General features: G+C 46.1%; 1 protein-coding gene across 1 annotated transcript; it reads right to left on the bottom strand.

The window, feature by feature from the left end:
- Positions 1–12,408: 12,408 nt before the first annotated feature.
- LOC109118390 (keratin-associated protein 9-1-like) lies at positions 12,409–13,132 on the bottom strand. The gene has a single exon (XM_019209220.1). It carries the CDS (start codon positions 12,952–12,954, stop codon positions 12,409–12,411), a length of 546 nt encoding a protein of 181 aa, XP_019064765.1. The 5' UTR covers positions 12,955–13,132.
- Between the last annotated feature and the right edge of the window lie 3,622 nt (positions 13,133–16,754).

Below are 16,754 nucleotides of genomic sequence, written 5' to 3'. Positions count from 1 at the left end.
TCTTGTGTGTTTGTTCCCGCTGTCAGTTTGTGCTGCTTGTGTGGGTTCTGGATATGAGTGCTGGGGGTACGACCGGCAGGGCACACACAGCGGTCGTTATCTCTGGATGTCACCTGCAGGTGGGCGGTGGGTGTGTGCCCATCTCTGCAGTGTCTGTGCCTGCTTGGGGTTTCTTTTTCAGTGTTCTCAGTACCTGTTTGCAGCACCTAATCACTGTAGGGGGTTGGTGCAGGCACAGGACACATTTCATCTGTCTTATTTTCCCCTCTCCTGCTACCCCCTTTATAACATCAGAATATTTCATTTATCCTTTAACACCTTATAAAATTATTTATCATGTATTCAGATTGAAAACCAGACTAATAGGCCAAAGATAATACATAACAGGTGAAATGATTGTACTAAGTCAAGGTACACTTTTATATACACAGTAAAAAAAGAGAACGAGGAAAAAAACTATTATAGCCACAGCAGATGATGTATCTAAAATTGTATATGTTTAGGATGTTTTATCCTGTACCTTCTGGTTTATTATTTTCCTTTTATTCTCTTCATGTTGACTTTGGGAAGTTGCAGTTTTTACTTTAACATGTAATTTTTCACAATCCAGTAATCCCACCATTTCATTAATGGTACATTTAGAGTTTTATTGAACAACATGATGAAGATATTGTGTTATCTTTTAAAATTTTAGCATTTTACTTTTCAAATTTACATTTCAAATACAGCTCTCATTAATTCTATTTAGATTCTCCCCCATTGGAAATTGCCATGAGCGGGCCAGGATTTGAAACAGGCTTTCTGTGTTGAACTGAAGCTCTCTTGTTCCCTTCTGTGTGTGTGTGTGGGGGGGCACATTTTCTCACATCTTTCCTTGTCCTTTTATAAGTGAAAACTCGACTTTTCAAATAACATAATGTAGCACCTTTGGAGATCAGATATTTCCTCACTGGGTCTTTGCTGTTGCCTTTTGTTTTTTGACTTTTCACGTAATTCTGCTAAGTTAGCTTATATGGTTACTCAAATACTACTACTTGTCGCGAGCCGCGACGTCGGGGTCCTGCCAGCAGGCCCCAAACCTGAGAGGATTCACCGAGAGTAAACACACTGAGTCATGCTCAGATTCAAACAGATTTCTTCTTTATTCTTCTTTTACTTCTACTTCTAATACTACTTCTACTACTACTGCCAGACGGCTCTCACACTTATATCAGGCAATAATATGAAGGTAAAAACAGCTTCAAGGATGAAAAACAATCTCAAGGATAACTGTACAAGGTCACAATTACGGCTTCACAGAGTACACATGATTTACAAGAAACAGGTGCTTTTTCTGGAAAGCGAAACTCAGCTCTACAAAATAGTTATTGTAAATAATGCCATAAGATGGCAGCCGATCACGGCCAATCAGAACTTACAACATAACAACTCCTTCGCTCAGGGAACTGCAATGCAAGCAGCCAGCTGTCTTGCAGTCAGTCTCCCACACTACTGATAGGGAAAACTTTTATTAATAACTAAAACCTATGAAATGTCATAATATAGAAAGGCTTCTGCTGTCCCTAATGGTAGTCTGTTTAGCTCAGAACTAACAAGACACCGGAGGCACTAATTAATTACTGGATTTGGTCTCACCCTGAGATAACAGGGCACAGCGAGGTCTCGAGCTCCCAGAGAGACTGAACCACCTGATGGTGAAAGTGTCAAGATAAAAAGGACCACTGCCAACATTCGCTCCCGTGACCCTGAGCACCCCCTTCCTATGGGCTAGAATAGATAACTAGGTGAATCTTAAAGGTAAACTCGCCAACAGCAAAGAACCGTTACGTCTGGGTTGAAAAGATGAACTATTTTGTGACTGTGATTTGAACTGAGAATGAAATGTAACCACCCAAATGAAGTCAAGGCTGTGAAACCCTATAAAAGGAGGAGCTGTAACCCAGTGTGTGGTCGATCCAGGCACAGCTTATGTGTGATCAACCCTTATCGATAAGTAAATTTGTTATTTCCATTCTGCTGCCTCTCTGGGTGTCACTTACTGATTCCTTCTGTAACACTAGTACTAATAAAACTACTAATAATTTAGGCTAATAGACAGAGATTTTCTTAAACTCCTCAGATCAATACTTTACATCCTCCTGTCACTGCTGAGGGCCTTTGCATACTTGGCGGCTGTGCCTCCGACCCTCAGCCTGACAGCAGGCAGCTCTGCCTGACCCCTCACTTCCTGTGTGAACCCTGGATCTTCACAGTCAGCCAGAGGTGAGAGCCCAGAGTCTGCTCGGGTCCGTGGAGCACACACGGGGCCCGTTGTACGTGCAGAGCCTCTGAGGCTCCTCGGAGTCTGTCAGAGCTCATCAAGGCCCCTTCGAGATGTCGTTCTCCTGGTTTTCTTTTTGAATGCTCTGGATATACTAGTGTTGTCCCAAGCTGTCCTCTACCTCTGGGTCGTGTGATGATGAAGAGTTGCCTCTGCTTGTACACAGCAAAGGCCTCCACGCAAAGGCCCTTCAGAGTTAGCGACGTTCGAAACAGCTCCGAGTGCGCCCTGGAGGGAGAGGGATCCAGAGAAGGTGCTGATGGAGCAGTGAGGACGGTTCTCCTGGGGTGAGTGTGGAAGGAGCCCTGGCTGCGGGCTGAGCTGACCCCAGTCACTGCGGGCTGCTCCTGTTCTTTCTGCCCATGACCGTGGGCTGTCAGACGTTGGGGCAAATGTGAAGCTGAGGAAATGGTTGGGATTAGGGCAAGGGGAAGATGCCATCTGCGCCATTGACCCTGTTTTTGTAAAAACCTCAATATACACGTGTTTCAAATAAATGCTCCACAGGTTGTTTCAAAATTTTGGTCATTTCCAGGTTTTGGAAAACACTGTTTCTGATCACTTTTGCCAGTTTTCTCAAAGCTTTAATGGAGAAAAATATTGGAAGACTTTCCTTTCTGTTTTCACCCACACCACTCTAGTTTCATGGATACCATTTTTAATCAGGAGGACCTCACCTGATACTAATTTTGTAGAATATATTAATTCATGCAAAATGTGTTCAGAGGTATAAAATGGTGTATTCTTATTAAGATAATCCGGAAAGGTTTATTTTCTTTAGTTGAGGTGAGGAATTGCGTTGAACAATTTTCGGTTGTTAGATCTACCTGAAATTGCTGGTAGACACAAAACAAAGTAGTTTTTTTCTTTTTGTGAGTGTGTGTTTGCGTTATATAACAATTGCATTCGCCTCAGGAAACTGGTCCACGTACACATCACGTGCTGGTCATTCTTCCTCCCTACCTCCCTTTCTTTTTGAGGTCCCCTCCCATTAACACCCACCTACTCCCTGTTTCCTCTTATCTCATTTTTCTCTTAGGTATTTTTAGATTTTACTTTCCTTAATATGATATTTAACCTGTGTGATTTATTTCACTTACCATTATGATTTTAAGATCCACGTATTTTCCTACAAATTATTTAAATTTCTCAAGTTTTTTAAAAAAAACAGGAAAGAAACGTGAGCCAGGCAGAGACACCACTGAGATAAATCCATGGCCCTCAAATGTATCATTTTTAATTGGTGAATAATATGCCACTGTGTATATATGCCACATTGTATTTATTCATCTGTTGCTGGGCACAGAGCCCACTTTTCTAACTACTGTGAACTGTGCTGTTTTAGCATGGATGTCTGGTGACTTTAATTCCCTAGGAAGATACCCAAATTAGGTGTAGCTGGGGCTAATAGAAAATTCTAGTTTTAGTTTTGACGAGAGTGCTCTGTATGGATTTCCATAGTGTTATTCTAGCTCACATTCCTGCCAGCAGTGGAGAAAGTTTCTTTTCCCCTCAGTATCTCTGTGGCATTTGCTGTTTTTTGAGTCCTTGCTGTTGTGATCTGCATTTTCCGGATGACCAAAGATGCTGACATTTGTCCTTGTATTTATTGGCCATTTTCACCAGGTGTGAGCGGTGTCTGTTCATTTCTGTGGCCCAGGTGTTGACTGAGTCTCTTGGTGTTGGGGATCCAAATCTTGAGTTCTTTAGATATGCCAGGTGTTTGTCCTCTGCCTCATAAGCAAGTGGCAAAAATGTTTTTTGCATATGATAGGTTGTCTCTCTTAGGTGTTTCCTTTGCTTGAGAAGCTTTTAGTTTTGTATGAGCCCATTTGTTAATTGTTGATGTTCTATCTTGTGTAACTGGGTTATGTTCAGGACATCCTTTCCCATGCCTGTGTCAAGAGTGTTACCAATTTCTTCTCCCCAGAGATTGTTTCTGTCTTTATATCTAAGTCTTTGATCCATTTTGATTTTATGTTAGTGCAGGTGTAGGATATGAATGTTGATTCCCTCTTCTGCACATGGATAAGCAGTTCTCCCAGCATCATTTGTAAAGCAGACTGTCTCCTCAGCTTAGGTTTTGTCAAAAATCATCATCTGCCTATTTCTAAGTTTTAGCTGTTACAAACTGTGCCGCTAGAAACATGGGTGCACACATATCACTGTGGTGATTATTTTAATTCTTTCATAAAGATGCCCATCAGTTGGAGACTGGATAAAGAAGATGTGGTTTTTCTATAAAAGGAGTATACTCAGCCATAAAGAATGAGAAACTGGAGTCATTCATAGAAAAATGGATGCACACTGAGGCCATGCTCCTAAGTGAAATAGGTAAGACACACATGTGTAAAGGCCACATAGTTTCTCTGGTGTGAAAAACTAAAAGTGTAAAGAAGATCCAAATTGTATAACTGACTATGTGAAATAGGAAGAAAAGGGCTAAAGGTGTAGGAGAAGTGGGAAGGGTAGGGGAAAGGAAATAAGGGAGAAGAAAAAATAGAAAAGGAAAAAATGGAAAGAAAGTCTTTGTAAATAGGGAGGGGGAGGAGGGGATGAAGGGAAGGCAGGGGTAAGGGGAAAAATGAGAACCAAGACCTGTCATGTAAGGTTACAAGATCCCAGTGATGAATGTAACTGTACTGTCTACCTGAAATGTACCAATAAACTCACTGAGGAAATTATCCACCTAAAGGTGCTTGGGATTTTTTTTTCTCCATTCTTTCTTCTGATTCATTTGCAAACATGTCTCTTTTTATGCAAGGATCTTGCCATTTTCATCAATGTACCTTTGTAATATAATTTGAGGTCTGGGATTGTAAGGTCTCTCCCCTTGCTCTTGATGCTAAGAATTATTTTTGCTATCCTGAGTCTCTTCTGGTTCCATATGAATTTTCGGAGTGTTTTCTGTATGTCTGTGGGGAAGTTTGGGATTGCGGTGAATCTCTACGTTTTTCCTAGTCCCTCATTTTTCTCTCATTGTGCACAGGAAAGTGTTCACCTCACGCAAGTGTAAAGATGCTCTCTCTCAGGGAAGCCAGAGCCAGGCCAGGCGAGCACAGGATTTCCAGGTGCTCAGTGATTTCCCTGGGCTCAAGATCTAAGGTGCGGGACCAGTGAGCGGAGGTAAGAAGAGCGCTCGCTGGGCCAGGATACAAACAAGTAACTCTTTGCAGCTTCAGCAAGCCCCAGATACTCCTGGTTCCAACCCCTGTGAGGCAATTGTGGGGCTCCCACCGGAGGACAGAGCGCAAAGTGGCCTGAAAGTAAGCGCTGACGAAGGAAGTTCTATAGCACAAGAGACACAGGGAAATGTGCAGTGCGATACAGATTTATTTGGAAATAAAGAGGACAGAATCCTTGTGAATGGGCAGACCGTGGAGAGCAAGCATCACGGGCAGAGAACAGGCCCGAAGAGGACTGCAGCACGGAAGTACTGAGCGCTCATCACTCATTGGCCGGATGAGTAGGGAAGGGGCTTTAAATTTCTGTTAGCGTTTTCTTTAGGTTCTTGGAGAGAAAGGAAGAGGATTGGTTTTCTACATAGGAGGACAGGAGTCAAGGTCGAGAGCAGATGAGGGAGCGCAGAAGCCAGACACGGTGAAGAGGCCAGAGAGGAAGGGGAAGGAGCAGGATGTATCCCAGGAAGCACCCGCTCCAGACCCTGATCGAGAAGACAGGCAGGAGTTCCTGAGGCCAAGGCCCGCAGAGGGTTCCATTGCAGGCCCCGAGGCAGTCAGTGGGGAGGTGGAATGTGACAGAAGGCAGGGTCCACGGCAGCCAGGTGGAGGCACCCTGATCAGAGGCTGCTGCAGAGGCTGCCACCCAGGCAGATACAGACTGGATGGTGGCGGATTGTGGTGCAGTGCACAGGTCCGGAGCAGGCTGGCTGGCAGCAGGTGGACTCACAGCAGCCGTGCTGGCGGCAAGCGGCGTTACAACAGCCTCTCACACAGGAGGGCAGTTCCAGGGAGAGCGCATTGGCTGTCAGCAGACTCTAGGAGGTGAATACGGAGTCGGTGCGCTTTGATGAAGTGGTCCTCTGAGGAACTGATCAGCAGCAAGAAGGCAGACAGCAGCTGGGCCCATAGCAGCTGGGCGGGCAGCAAGGGGAGCTGCAGCAGCTGGTCACACAGGTGGGCTTCCAGCAGGTGGTCGTGCGGCAGGTGGTTCTGCAGGAGCTGGGCTGCCAGCAGGATGGGCAGCAGTTAGACCCAGAGCTGGTATGGTCAGAGCCACTGGACTCACAGCAGCTGGCCTGGCAGCAGGGGGAGTCACAGGTGATTTTACAGCAAGGTGGGCAGCAGCAGGGCTGGCAGCATGGGGGGCTGCAGGTGCTGGTGACACAGGCTGGTTTCCAGCAGGTGGTCGTGCAGCAGGTGGGCTGGCAGCAGGGGGAGCAGCAGCAGAGGGTCATGGTGTCAGGTGTGGAGGGCGGGTCCTGGTCACAGGTGAGTTTCTCAGGATGTGAAGGTTTCTTCCCATCTGGGCTTTTTATACCCTGGACTCTGCCTGTTGGGACCAATAAGCAGGACTTCCTTGTATTTGTTGTTGTTGTCACTCGTATCTGATGAATTGTCAATAAGGTAGTTGTCCCGGGTGTTTTGATGCGTGTGAAAGTAGCGTTATCATCTTTTTGTTAATTATGAATGCTATTTAGGTCCCTTTTCCTGAAATCAGAAAGCCGGAGTCATGGCCAGCGCAATTTCTGCTGACACCATAGCGTGTGGTCCTGCGGTCCTTCCTGCTGGCCTGGGGAGGTGAGAGCAGTTGTCCCTCCCGGTCTCTGTCCCTTCACTCTTCATACATTTCGAAGAGCCCCAGACAGTGAGGATTCCGAATGATTCCTTCTGTCATGACTGGAAAGGCCACTTGGGTCCACCCAAGGCAGATTCCTCAGAAAAGCCCGACTCAGGGGTGCAGCAAGCCCCCCACCCCTGGCCACCTGCCCCGTGTTGTTCTCCATTGCTATCACAGGCACCTGGGGAAAGGGTGGTTTCATCATCTTCTTCACGTGTGCATCAGCACCAGGCAGGAAGCAGAGGCAGGAGCTGCACACAGGGTGTCAGGAACCATCCACACCTCACTGTGCATCTGCATTTCCCGCTGCCTCAGGCCCTCAAGTGAGATCCGAGAAGTGTCTTAGATGTAAATGTGATAGGTCCCACAGTGTGCCCATCTTGGCTCGGTAAATGGAGGAAAATGAGAAGTATAAAATGATATCCAAGGTAGTTTTTAATCTGTAAATATACACATTTCCCCAAATTGGGGCATGATACCTTACATGATCTCTTAATTTTGCCCTTCTCTGTGGGTACACATGTAGCACTAATATTGTTGCGTCTGAGGGAAGAGGAACCATTGCTCATACACTGGGAGAATTAGACAGCATAGCACCACGTCACTGACATAAGTGTCTCCTCGTGACCCCATCCTTGGAGTCTTCTGAATCCTCCTGGCTGTGCTCATGCCTTACATTTGCATGTGTTTGATGACTGCCGTGTCTCAGACACGTGGTGCTCCTTTTCCTTTGTTGTCAGGTGGCGCCTATTCCAGTCTTGTGTGTTTGTTCCCGCTGTCGGTTTGTACTGCTTGTGTGGGTTCTGGATATGAGTGCTGGGGATACGACCGGCAGGGCACACACAGCGGTCGTTATCTCTGGATGTCACCTGCAGGTGGGCGGTGGGTGTGTGCCCATCTCTGCAGTATCTGTGCCTGCTTGGGATTTCTTTTCCAGTGTTCTCAGTACCTGTTTGCAGCACCTAATCGCTGTAGGGGATTGGTGCAGGCACAGAACACGTTTCCCCTGCTTTCCGTTTCCCCTCTCCTGCTACGCCCTTTTATTTTTACTGCATCAGAACCACGTATTTATCTTGCAGGACGTTATAAAGTCAATTATCATATATACAGATTGAAAGTCAGATTAATAGGCCAAAATTATATAAAACACATAATATAATTACAGTAAGCAAGGTACACTTTTAGATACATAGTCAAAAAGAGAAAGAGGATAAAAGGCATTGAATCCAGTGCAGACGATGTATCTAAAAGTGTATACATTTAAGACTTTTAATCTTATATGTTCTAGTTTATTTTCCTTTTATTCTCTTTTGTCAACTGCAGCTTTCACTTTAATATGCATCACTTTTAACAATCCAAGAATGCTAGCACTTCCTTAACAGTACATTTAGGGTCTTTTTGAATAAATCTTGATGTAGCCCAAGCTATGAAGATGTTCTGTTACCTTTATTCTTTTTTGGCTTCTTTGCTTTTTTGGTACTGGGGATTGAACTTGGGTCCTTGCACCTGTGAGGCAGGCACCAGAACCACTGAAGTAAATCCCCAGCCAAAACCTTTATTGTTTTACCTTTTACATTTGTATTTTAAATATAGCTTTATTAATTCTGATATTTTTTTCCAGGTGGAAATTACGGAGAGCAGGCCGGAATTTGAAGCAGGCATCCTAGGTTGTTCTTCCCTTGTGTTTGGTGGGGGGCGCATTTTCTCACATCTTTCCATGTCCTTTTACAATTGAAAATTGGCCCTTGAAATCACACAGTGTATCCCCTTTGGAGGTCAGATAGTTCCTTGTAGTGTGTTTGCTGTTGTTATCTTATCTTTGTGTGTGCGTGTGTGTGTGTGTGTGTGTGTGTAAGAGAGAGAGAGAGAGAGAGACTTTTCCAATAATTCTGTTAAGTTAGCATGTATGTTTGATGAAATTAAAAAAAAATAAGAGTAATTTCAGTTGATAGAAATTTCCTGAAACCCCTCAGATCAATACTGTACATCCTCCTTTCAGTGCTGAGGGCCTTTGCACACTTGGTGGCTGTGCCTCCGACTCTCAGCCTGACAGCAGGCAGTTCTGACTGAGCCCTCACTTCCGGTGTGAGCCACAGAGCCTCCAGGTCAGCCCGAGGTGAGAGCCCAGCGTCTCCTCGGGCCCTTGGAGCACACACGGGGCTCAATGTATGTGCAGAGCTTCTGAGGCTCCTCGGAGTCTGTCAGAGCTCATCAAGGCCCCTTGGAGATGTCGTTCTCCTGGTTTTCTTTTTGAATGCTCTGGATATACTAGCGTTGTCCCAAGCTGTCCTCTACCTCTGGGTCGTGCGATGATGAACAGTTGCCTCTGCTTGTACACAGCAAAGGCCTCCACGCAAAGGCCCTTCAGAGTTAGCGACGTTCGAAACAGCTCCGAGTGCGCCCTGGAGGGAGAGGGATCCAGAGAAGGTGCTGATGGGGCAGTGAGGACGGTTCTCCTGGGGTGAGTGTGGAAGGAGCCCTGGCTGCGGGCTGAGCTGACCCCAGTCACTGCGGGCTGCTCCTGTTCTTTTTACCATGACTGTGGGCTATGAGACTTTGGAGCAAGTGTGAGGCTGTGGAGATAGATGCTAAAATAAAATGCCATCAAAGCGTCTGATACTGTTGTTTGAAAAGTCACAATGTACAGGTGGTTTTCAAATAAATGTCCGTAGAATATTTCAAAATTTTGGTCATTCAAAGGTTTTAGAAACACTGTTTCTCATAACATTTGCCAGTTTTCTTAAAGCTTTAATGGACAAAAATACTGGAAGACTTTCCTTGCTGTTTCTTTTCTTTTCTTTTTTTCTTTTTGGTTTTTTGAGACAGAGTTTCACTATGTAGTTGAGTGTGAGCTGGAACTCACTGTGTAGTCTTATTAAGGTAATCAGTAAGTCTTTATTTTCTTTATTCAAAGTATTGAATTGGATTTAATGCTTTTCAGTTGTTAGATCTATCTTAAATTGCTGGTAGAAAAGAAACCAATTAGTTCTTTATTGTTAAGAGGGTGTGTTTGTGTTACATCACAATTGCACTCATCTTGAGAAATTGGTCCCGTTACACATCGTATCCTGATTATTTTTCCTCCTCTTCCTCCTCTTCCTCCTCTTCTTTTAGAGGTCCCCTCCCATCACCATAAACTTATGGGGTTTCCTCTCATTTTGTCTTTCACTTTGCTCTTTAAATACTTTTGCATTTTAGTTTCCTCAATATGATATTGACTTAATGCGTCTCATTTACTTCACTTAGCATTATGATCTTACGATACGTTTATTTTCCTACAAAGTATTTAAATCTGTCATTTCTCTTCTCTCTTTATTTTTTTGTATCACAGAACAGAGTCAGGACCTGAGCTTTCACGGTAGGTGGTGGCACCACTGAGCTAAATTCCTGGCCCTCAAATTTATTGGTTTTTAATTTGCAAATAATTTGCCATTGTGTATATGTGCCATGTTTTATCTTTCGATTCATCTGTTGATGGGCACAGAACCCTCTTCTCTAACTGTTTTGAACTGTGCTGTTGTAAACATGGATGTATCACTGCAGCCTCGTGACTTTCATTCTTTTAGGAAGGTAGGAAAAGAAGGTATACGTGGGTCTAATAGGAATTTCTGGTTTTCGTTATTGAGAAACCTCCCTAGTGTGGTACTGGCTTGCTTCCTGCCAGTGGTGTAGAAAAGTACCCTTCCTCTCACCATCTCTCCAGCATCTGCTGCTTTTTGAGTCCTTGCTACTGGAATCTGCGTTACTCTGACGATCAAAGGTGCTGACATTTGTCAGTCTTACATCTAAGTCTTTGATCAATTTTTATGTTAGTACAGGGTGAATGATGTGGATGGTGATTCTCTCTTGTGCACATGGACACCAGTTCTCCCAACATCATTTGTGGAGCAGCCTGTCTTCTCCAGCATAGATTATTGGTCGTATTGTGAAAAGCAATAAGCCTGAAGGAGGTTGGATTTTTTTCTCATCCTTAATTTTGCTTCATTTGCCAACATGTCTTTTTTTGTGCAAGTACCATGCTGCTTTTATCATTGTAGCTTTGTTATATAATTTGAAATCTGGGTTTGTAAGGCCTCTTGCCTTGATCTTGTTGCTTTTGCTTATCTGGTTACATAGGAATTTTGGGATTGTTTTCTCCAGCTCTGTGGGGTATTTTGATTGGAACTGCACTAAATCTCTGTATTTTTTCCCAGTTCCTCATTTTTCTCTAATTGTGCACAGGAAAGTACCATATCCAAGAGTAAAGATGCCCTCTCTCAGAGAAGCCAGAGCCAGGCCAGGTAAGGCAAACAATTTTCAAGCGCTTAGTGACCCCTACTTGGCTCAAGCTCAAAAGTCTGGGACCTGTAAGAGGTAGGAAGAAGAGCTGGGTGTGGGGCCAGGACACAGAACAAGAAACTCTTCTCTGCTTTAGGAAGTGCAGGATACTCTTGGCTCAAACACCCTGAGTTAATTTTGGGGCTCCAATGGGAGGACAGAAGTATACAGTGGTCTGAATGTAAGGTCTGGTAAAGGAAATTCAATAGAACAAAAGAGACACAGGAAAATATGCAGCGCAATACAGATTTATTTGGAAATAAAGAGGAGAGATTCCTCGTGACCAGGGTGACAATGAAAAGCAAGCTCATGGGCAGAGAACAGATCCCGAGACAAGGATGCACCGGGGAAGCCCTGAACACCATCACTCAAGGTGGGATGAGTGGGGAAGGAGCAGTAAATTTTTGTTAGTGTATTGCGTAGGTTCCTGGAGAGAAAGGAAGAGGATTGTCTTCTGCATAGGAGGAGAGGAGTCAAGGTCGAGAGCGGATGAGGGAGCTCAGAAGGCAGAACACGGTGAAGAGGCCAGAGAGGAAGGGTCAAGGAGCAGGATGTCTCCCAGGAATCACCCGCTCCAGACCCTGATCGAGAAGACAGGCAGGAGTTCCTGAGGCCAAGGCCCGCAGAGGGTTCCATTGCAGGCCCGGAGGCAGTCAGTGGGGAGGTGGAATGTGACAGAAGGCAGGGTCCACGGCAGCCAGGTGGAGGCACCCTGATCAGAGGCTGCTGCAGAGGCTGCCACCCAGGCAGATACAGACCGGATGGTGGCGGATTGTGGTGCAGTGCACAGGTCCGGAGCAGGCTGGCTGGCAGCAGCTGGACTCACAGCAGCCAGGCTGGCGGCAAGCGGAGTTAAAGCAGCCTCTCACACAGGAGGGCAGTTCCAGTGAGAGCGCATTGGCTGTCGGCAGACTCTAGGAGGTGAATACGGAGTCGGTGCGCTTTGATGAAGTGGTTCTCTGAGGAACTGATCAGCAGCAAGAAGGCAGACAGCAGCTGGGCCCATAGCAGCTGGGCGGGCAGCAAGGGGAGCTGCAGCAGCTGGTCACACAGCTGGGCTTCCAGCAGGTGGTCTTACTGCAGGTGGTTCTGCAGGAGCTGGGCTTCCAGCAGGGTGAGCAGCAGTTAGACCCACAGCCGGTTTGGTCAGAGCCACTGGACTCACAGCAGCTGGGCTGGCAGCAGCTGGACACACAGCAGCTGGGTGGGCAGCATGGGGAGCTGCAGCAGCTGGTCTCACAGGTTTTCTTGAAGCAGGTCCTGCAGCAGGTGGTTTTGCAGCAAGGTGGGCAGCAGGGCTGGCAGCAGCCTGGGTCACAGCAGCTGGGCTGGCAGCAGGGGGAGTCACAGGTGATTTTACAGCAAGGTGGGCAGCAGCAGGGCTGGCAGCAGCATGGGTCAGAGCAGCTGGGCTGGCAGCAGGGGGAGCTGCAGGCTGGTTTCCAGCAGGTGGTCTTGCAGCAGGTGGTCGTGCAGCAGGTGGGCTGGCAGCAGGGGGAGCAGCAGCAGAGGGTCATGGTGTCAGGTGTGGAGGGCAGGTCCTGGTCACAGGTGAGTTTCTCAGGATGTGAAGGTCTCTTCCCATCTGGGCTTTTTATACCCTGGACTCTGCCTGTTGGGACCAATGAGCAGGACTTCCTTGTATTTGTTGTTGTTGTTGTCACTTTTATCTGATGAATTGTCAATAAGGTAGTTGTCCCGGGTGTTTTGATGCGTGTGAAAGGAGCGTTATCATCTTTTCCTTAATAGGAATGCTATTTAGGTCCCTTTTCCTGAAATCAGAAAGCCGGAGTCATGGCCAGCACAATTTCTGCTGACACCTTAGTGTGTGGTCCTGCGGTCCTTCCTGTTGGCTTGGGGAGGCCGGAACGGTTGTCCCTCCCGGTCTGTGTCCTTCGGCTCTACATCTCAAAGTGGCCCAAGACGGTCAGATTCGGAACCATTCCTTCTGTAGTGAATGGAAAGGACACTTGGGTCCAACTAAGGCCAACTACTCAGAAAAGCCGGACGTGGGGCTGGAAAAGCCAATGCACGCCTGGCCCCTGCCCCGTGTTCTCCACTGCTGTCCTGGGCTCGTGGGGAAAGGGTGGTTTCATCATCTTCTTCACGTGTGCATCAGCACCAGGCAGGAAGCAGAGGCTGTAGCTGCACACAGGGTGTCAGGAACCATCCACAGGTCACTGTGCATCTGCATTTCCCGCTGCTTCAGGCCCTCAAGTTCCCCGTGTTGTTCTCCATTGCTATCACAGGCACACAGGGAAAGGGTGGTTTCATCATCATCTTCTTCACGTGAGCATCAGCACCAGGCAGGAAGCAGAGGCAGGAGCTGCACACAGGGTGTCGGGAACCATCCACAGGTCACTGTGCATCTGCATTTCCCGCTGCCTCAGGCCCTCAAGTGAGATCCGAGAAGTGTCTTAGATGTAAATGTGATAGGTCCCACAGTGTGCGCATCTTGGCTCGGTAAATGGAGGAAAATGAGAAGTATAAAATGATATCCAAGGTACTTTTTAATCTGTAAATATATGCATCTCCCCAAATTGGGGAAATTACCTGCCCTGATTTCCTAATTTTGCCCTTCTCTGTGGGTACACATGTAGCACTAATATTGTTGCGTCTGAGGGAAGAGGAACCACTGCTCACACACCGGGAGAATTAGACAGCGTAGCACCACGTCACTGACACAAGTGTCTCCTCGTGACCCCATCCTTGGAGTCTTCTGAATCCTCCTGGCTGTGCCCATGCCTTACATTTGCATGTGTTTGATGACTGCTGTGTCTCAGACACGTGCTGCTCCTTTTCCTTTGTTGTCAGGTGGCGCCTATTCCAGTCTTGTGTGTTTGTTCCCGCTGTCGGTTTGTACTGCTTGTGTGGGTTCTGGATATGAGTGCTGGGGATACGACCGGCAGGGCACACACAGCGGTCGTTATCTCTGGATGTCACCTCTAGGTGGGCGGTGGATGTCTGCCCATCTCTGCAGTCTGTGCCTGCTTGGGATTTCTTTTCAGTGTTCTCAGTACCGTTTTGCAGCAAGTAATCTCTGTAGGGGATTGGTGCAGGCACAGAATACATTTCACCTGTCTTATTTTCCCCTCTTCTGCTACCCCCTTTTACTTTTACTGAATCAGAAGCATGTATTTATCTTGTAGGATCTTATAAAGTCATTTATCATATATACAGAGTGAATGTCAGATTAATAGGCCCAAATTACATCAAACACATAATACAGTTACAGTAAGCAAGGTACACTTTTAGATACATAGTCAAAAAGAGAAAGAGGATAAAAGGCATTGAATCCAGTGCAGACGATGTATCTAAAAGTGTATACATTTAAGACTTTTAATCTTATATGTTCTAGTTTATTTTCCTTTTATTCTCTTTTGTCAACTGCAGCTTTCACTTTAATACGCATCACTTTTAACAATCCAAGAATGCTAGCACTTCCTTAACAGTACATTTAGGGTCTTTTTGAATAAATCTTGATGTAGCCCAAGCTATGAAGATGTTCTGTTACCTTTATTCTTTTTTGGCTTCTTTCCTTTTTTGGTACTGGGGATTGAACTTGGGTCCTTGCGCCTGTGAGGCAGGCACCTGAACCAGTGAGCTAAATCCCCAGCCAAAAACTTTATTGTTTTACCTTTTACATTTGTATTTTAAATACAGCTTTATTAATTCTGATACTTTTTTCCAGGTGGAAATTATGGAGAGCAGGCCGGGATTTTAAGCAGGCATCCTAGGTTGAATGGCAGCTCTCTTCCTCCCTTGTGTTTGGTGTGGGGGGGGCACATTTTCTCACATCTTTCCATGTCCTTTTACAATTTAAAACTGGCCTTTCAAATCACACAGTGTATCCCCCTTGGAGGTCAGAAAATTCCTTGTAGTGTGTTTGCTGTTGTTATCTTTGTGTGTGTGTGTGTGTGTGTGTGTAAGAGAGAGAGAGAGAAAGAGAGAGAGAGAGAGAGACTTTTCAAAGAATTCTGTTAAGTTAGCATGTATGGTTGGTGAAATTAAAAAAAATAATAATTTCAGCTGAAAGAAATATCCTGAAACCCCTCAGATCAATACTGTACATCCTCCTGTCACTGCTGAGGGCCTTTGCATACTTGGTGCCTGTGCCTCCGACCCTCAGCCTGACAGGAGGCAGCTCTGCCTGAGCCCTCACTTCCAGTGTGAGCCACAGAGCCTCCAGGTCATGCCGAGGTGAGAGCCCAGCGTCTCCTCGGGCCCTTGGAGCACACACGGGGCTCGTTGTACGTGCAGAGCCTCTGAGGCTCCTCGGAGTCTGTCAGAGCTCATCAAGGCCCCTTCGAGATGTCGTTCTCCTGGTTTTCTTTTTGAATGCTCTGGATATACTAGTGTTGTCCCAAGCTGTCCTCTACCTCTGGGTCGTGCGATGATGAACAGTTGCCTCTGCTTGTACACAGCAAAGGCCTCCACGCAAAGGCCCTTCAGAGTTAGCGACGTTTGAAACAGCTCCGAGTGCGCCCTGGAGGGAGAGGGATCCAGAGCAGGTGCTGATGGGGCAGTGAGGACGGTTCTCCTGGGGTGAGTGTGGAAGGAGCCCTGGCTGCGGGCTGAGCTGACCCCAGTCACTGCGGGCTGCTCCTGTTCTTTCTGCCCATCACCGTGGGCTGTCAGACGTTGGGGCAAATGTGAGGCTGAGGAAATGGTTGGGATTAGGGCAAGGGGAAGATGCCATCAGAGCCACTGTTGTTATCCTTTTGGAATAGCAGTGCACACGTGTTTCTTACATAAATGCTCCACAGAGTGTTTCAAGAGTTTGGTTTATTTCCAGATTTTTGAAGCTACCATTTCTGATTCTTTTTGTCCTTTTTTGAAATACTTTGATGGAGAAAAATGTTGGAATCTTTTCCTTACTGTTTTGACTCACAGCACTCTACTGTTACGGATCCCTTTTGGAGTCAGGAGGAGCTCGCCTAATGCTAATTTTCTCGACTAATTGAAATCGGGCAGAATGTGTTCAAAGGTTTCACGTTGTGTATCCTCATTAAGCTAATCCGAAAATTCTTATTTTTTTCTTGTGAAGGTGATGAATTGCATCGAATACTTTTTAGTTGTGAAACCTATGTTAAATTGCTCACAGAAAGCAAAGCAACTTTGATTTTTATTTTTATGGCTCTGTGTTTGCGTTACATAACAATTGCCCTCACTTTGGGAAACTGGGTCGTGTACACGGCACATCCTGATTGTTGCTCCTCCCCTTCCTCCCAGGACTTCTTCTGAAATCTGGGTAGAAGCCTTCCTGACCCCACAACTCTTGCATTCTTCATGCACCTAAAACCAGTGCCACATGGAT

This window comes from Fukomys damarensis, unplaced genomic scaffold, assembly GCF_012274545.1.
Source record: "Fukomys damarensis isolate Sample0158 unplaced genomic scaffold, DMR_v1.0_HiC HiC_scaffold_13, whole genome shotgun sequence".
In the NCBI taxonomy this organism is placed as follows: domain Eukaryota; kingdom Metazoa; phylum Chordata; class Mammalia; order Rodentia; family Bathyergidae; genus Fukomys; species Fukomys damarensis.
The sequence above is the reverse complement of the archived record's forward strand: the minus strand, read 5'-3'. Positions and strand labels throughout refer to the sequence as shown.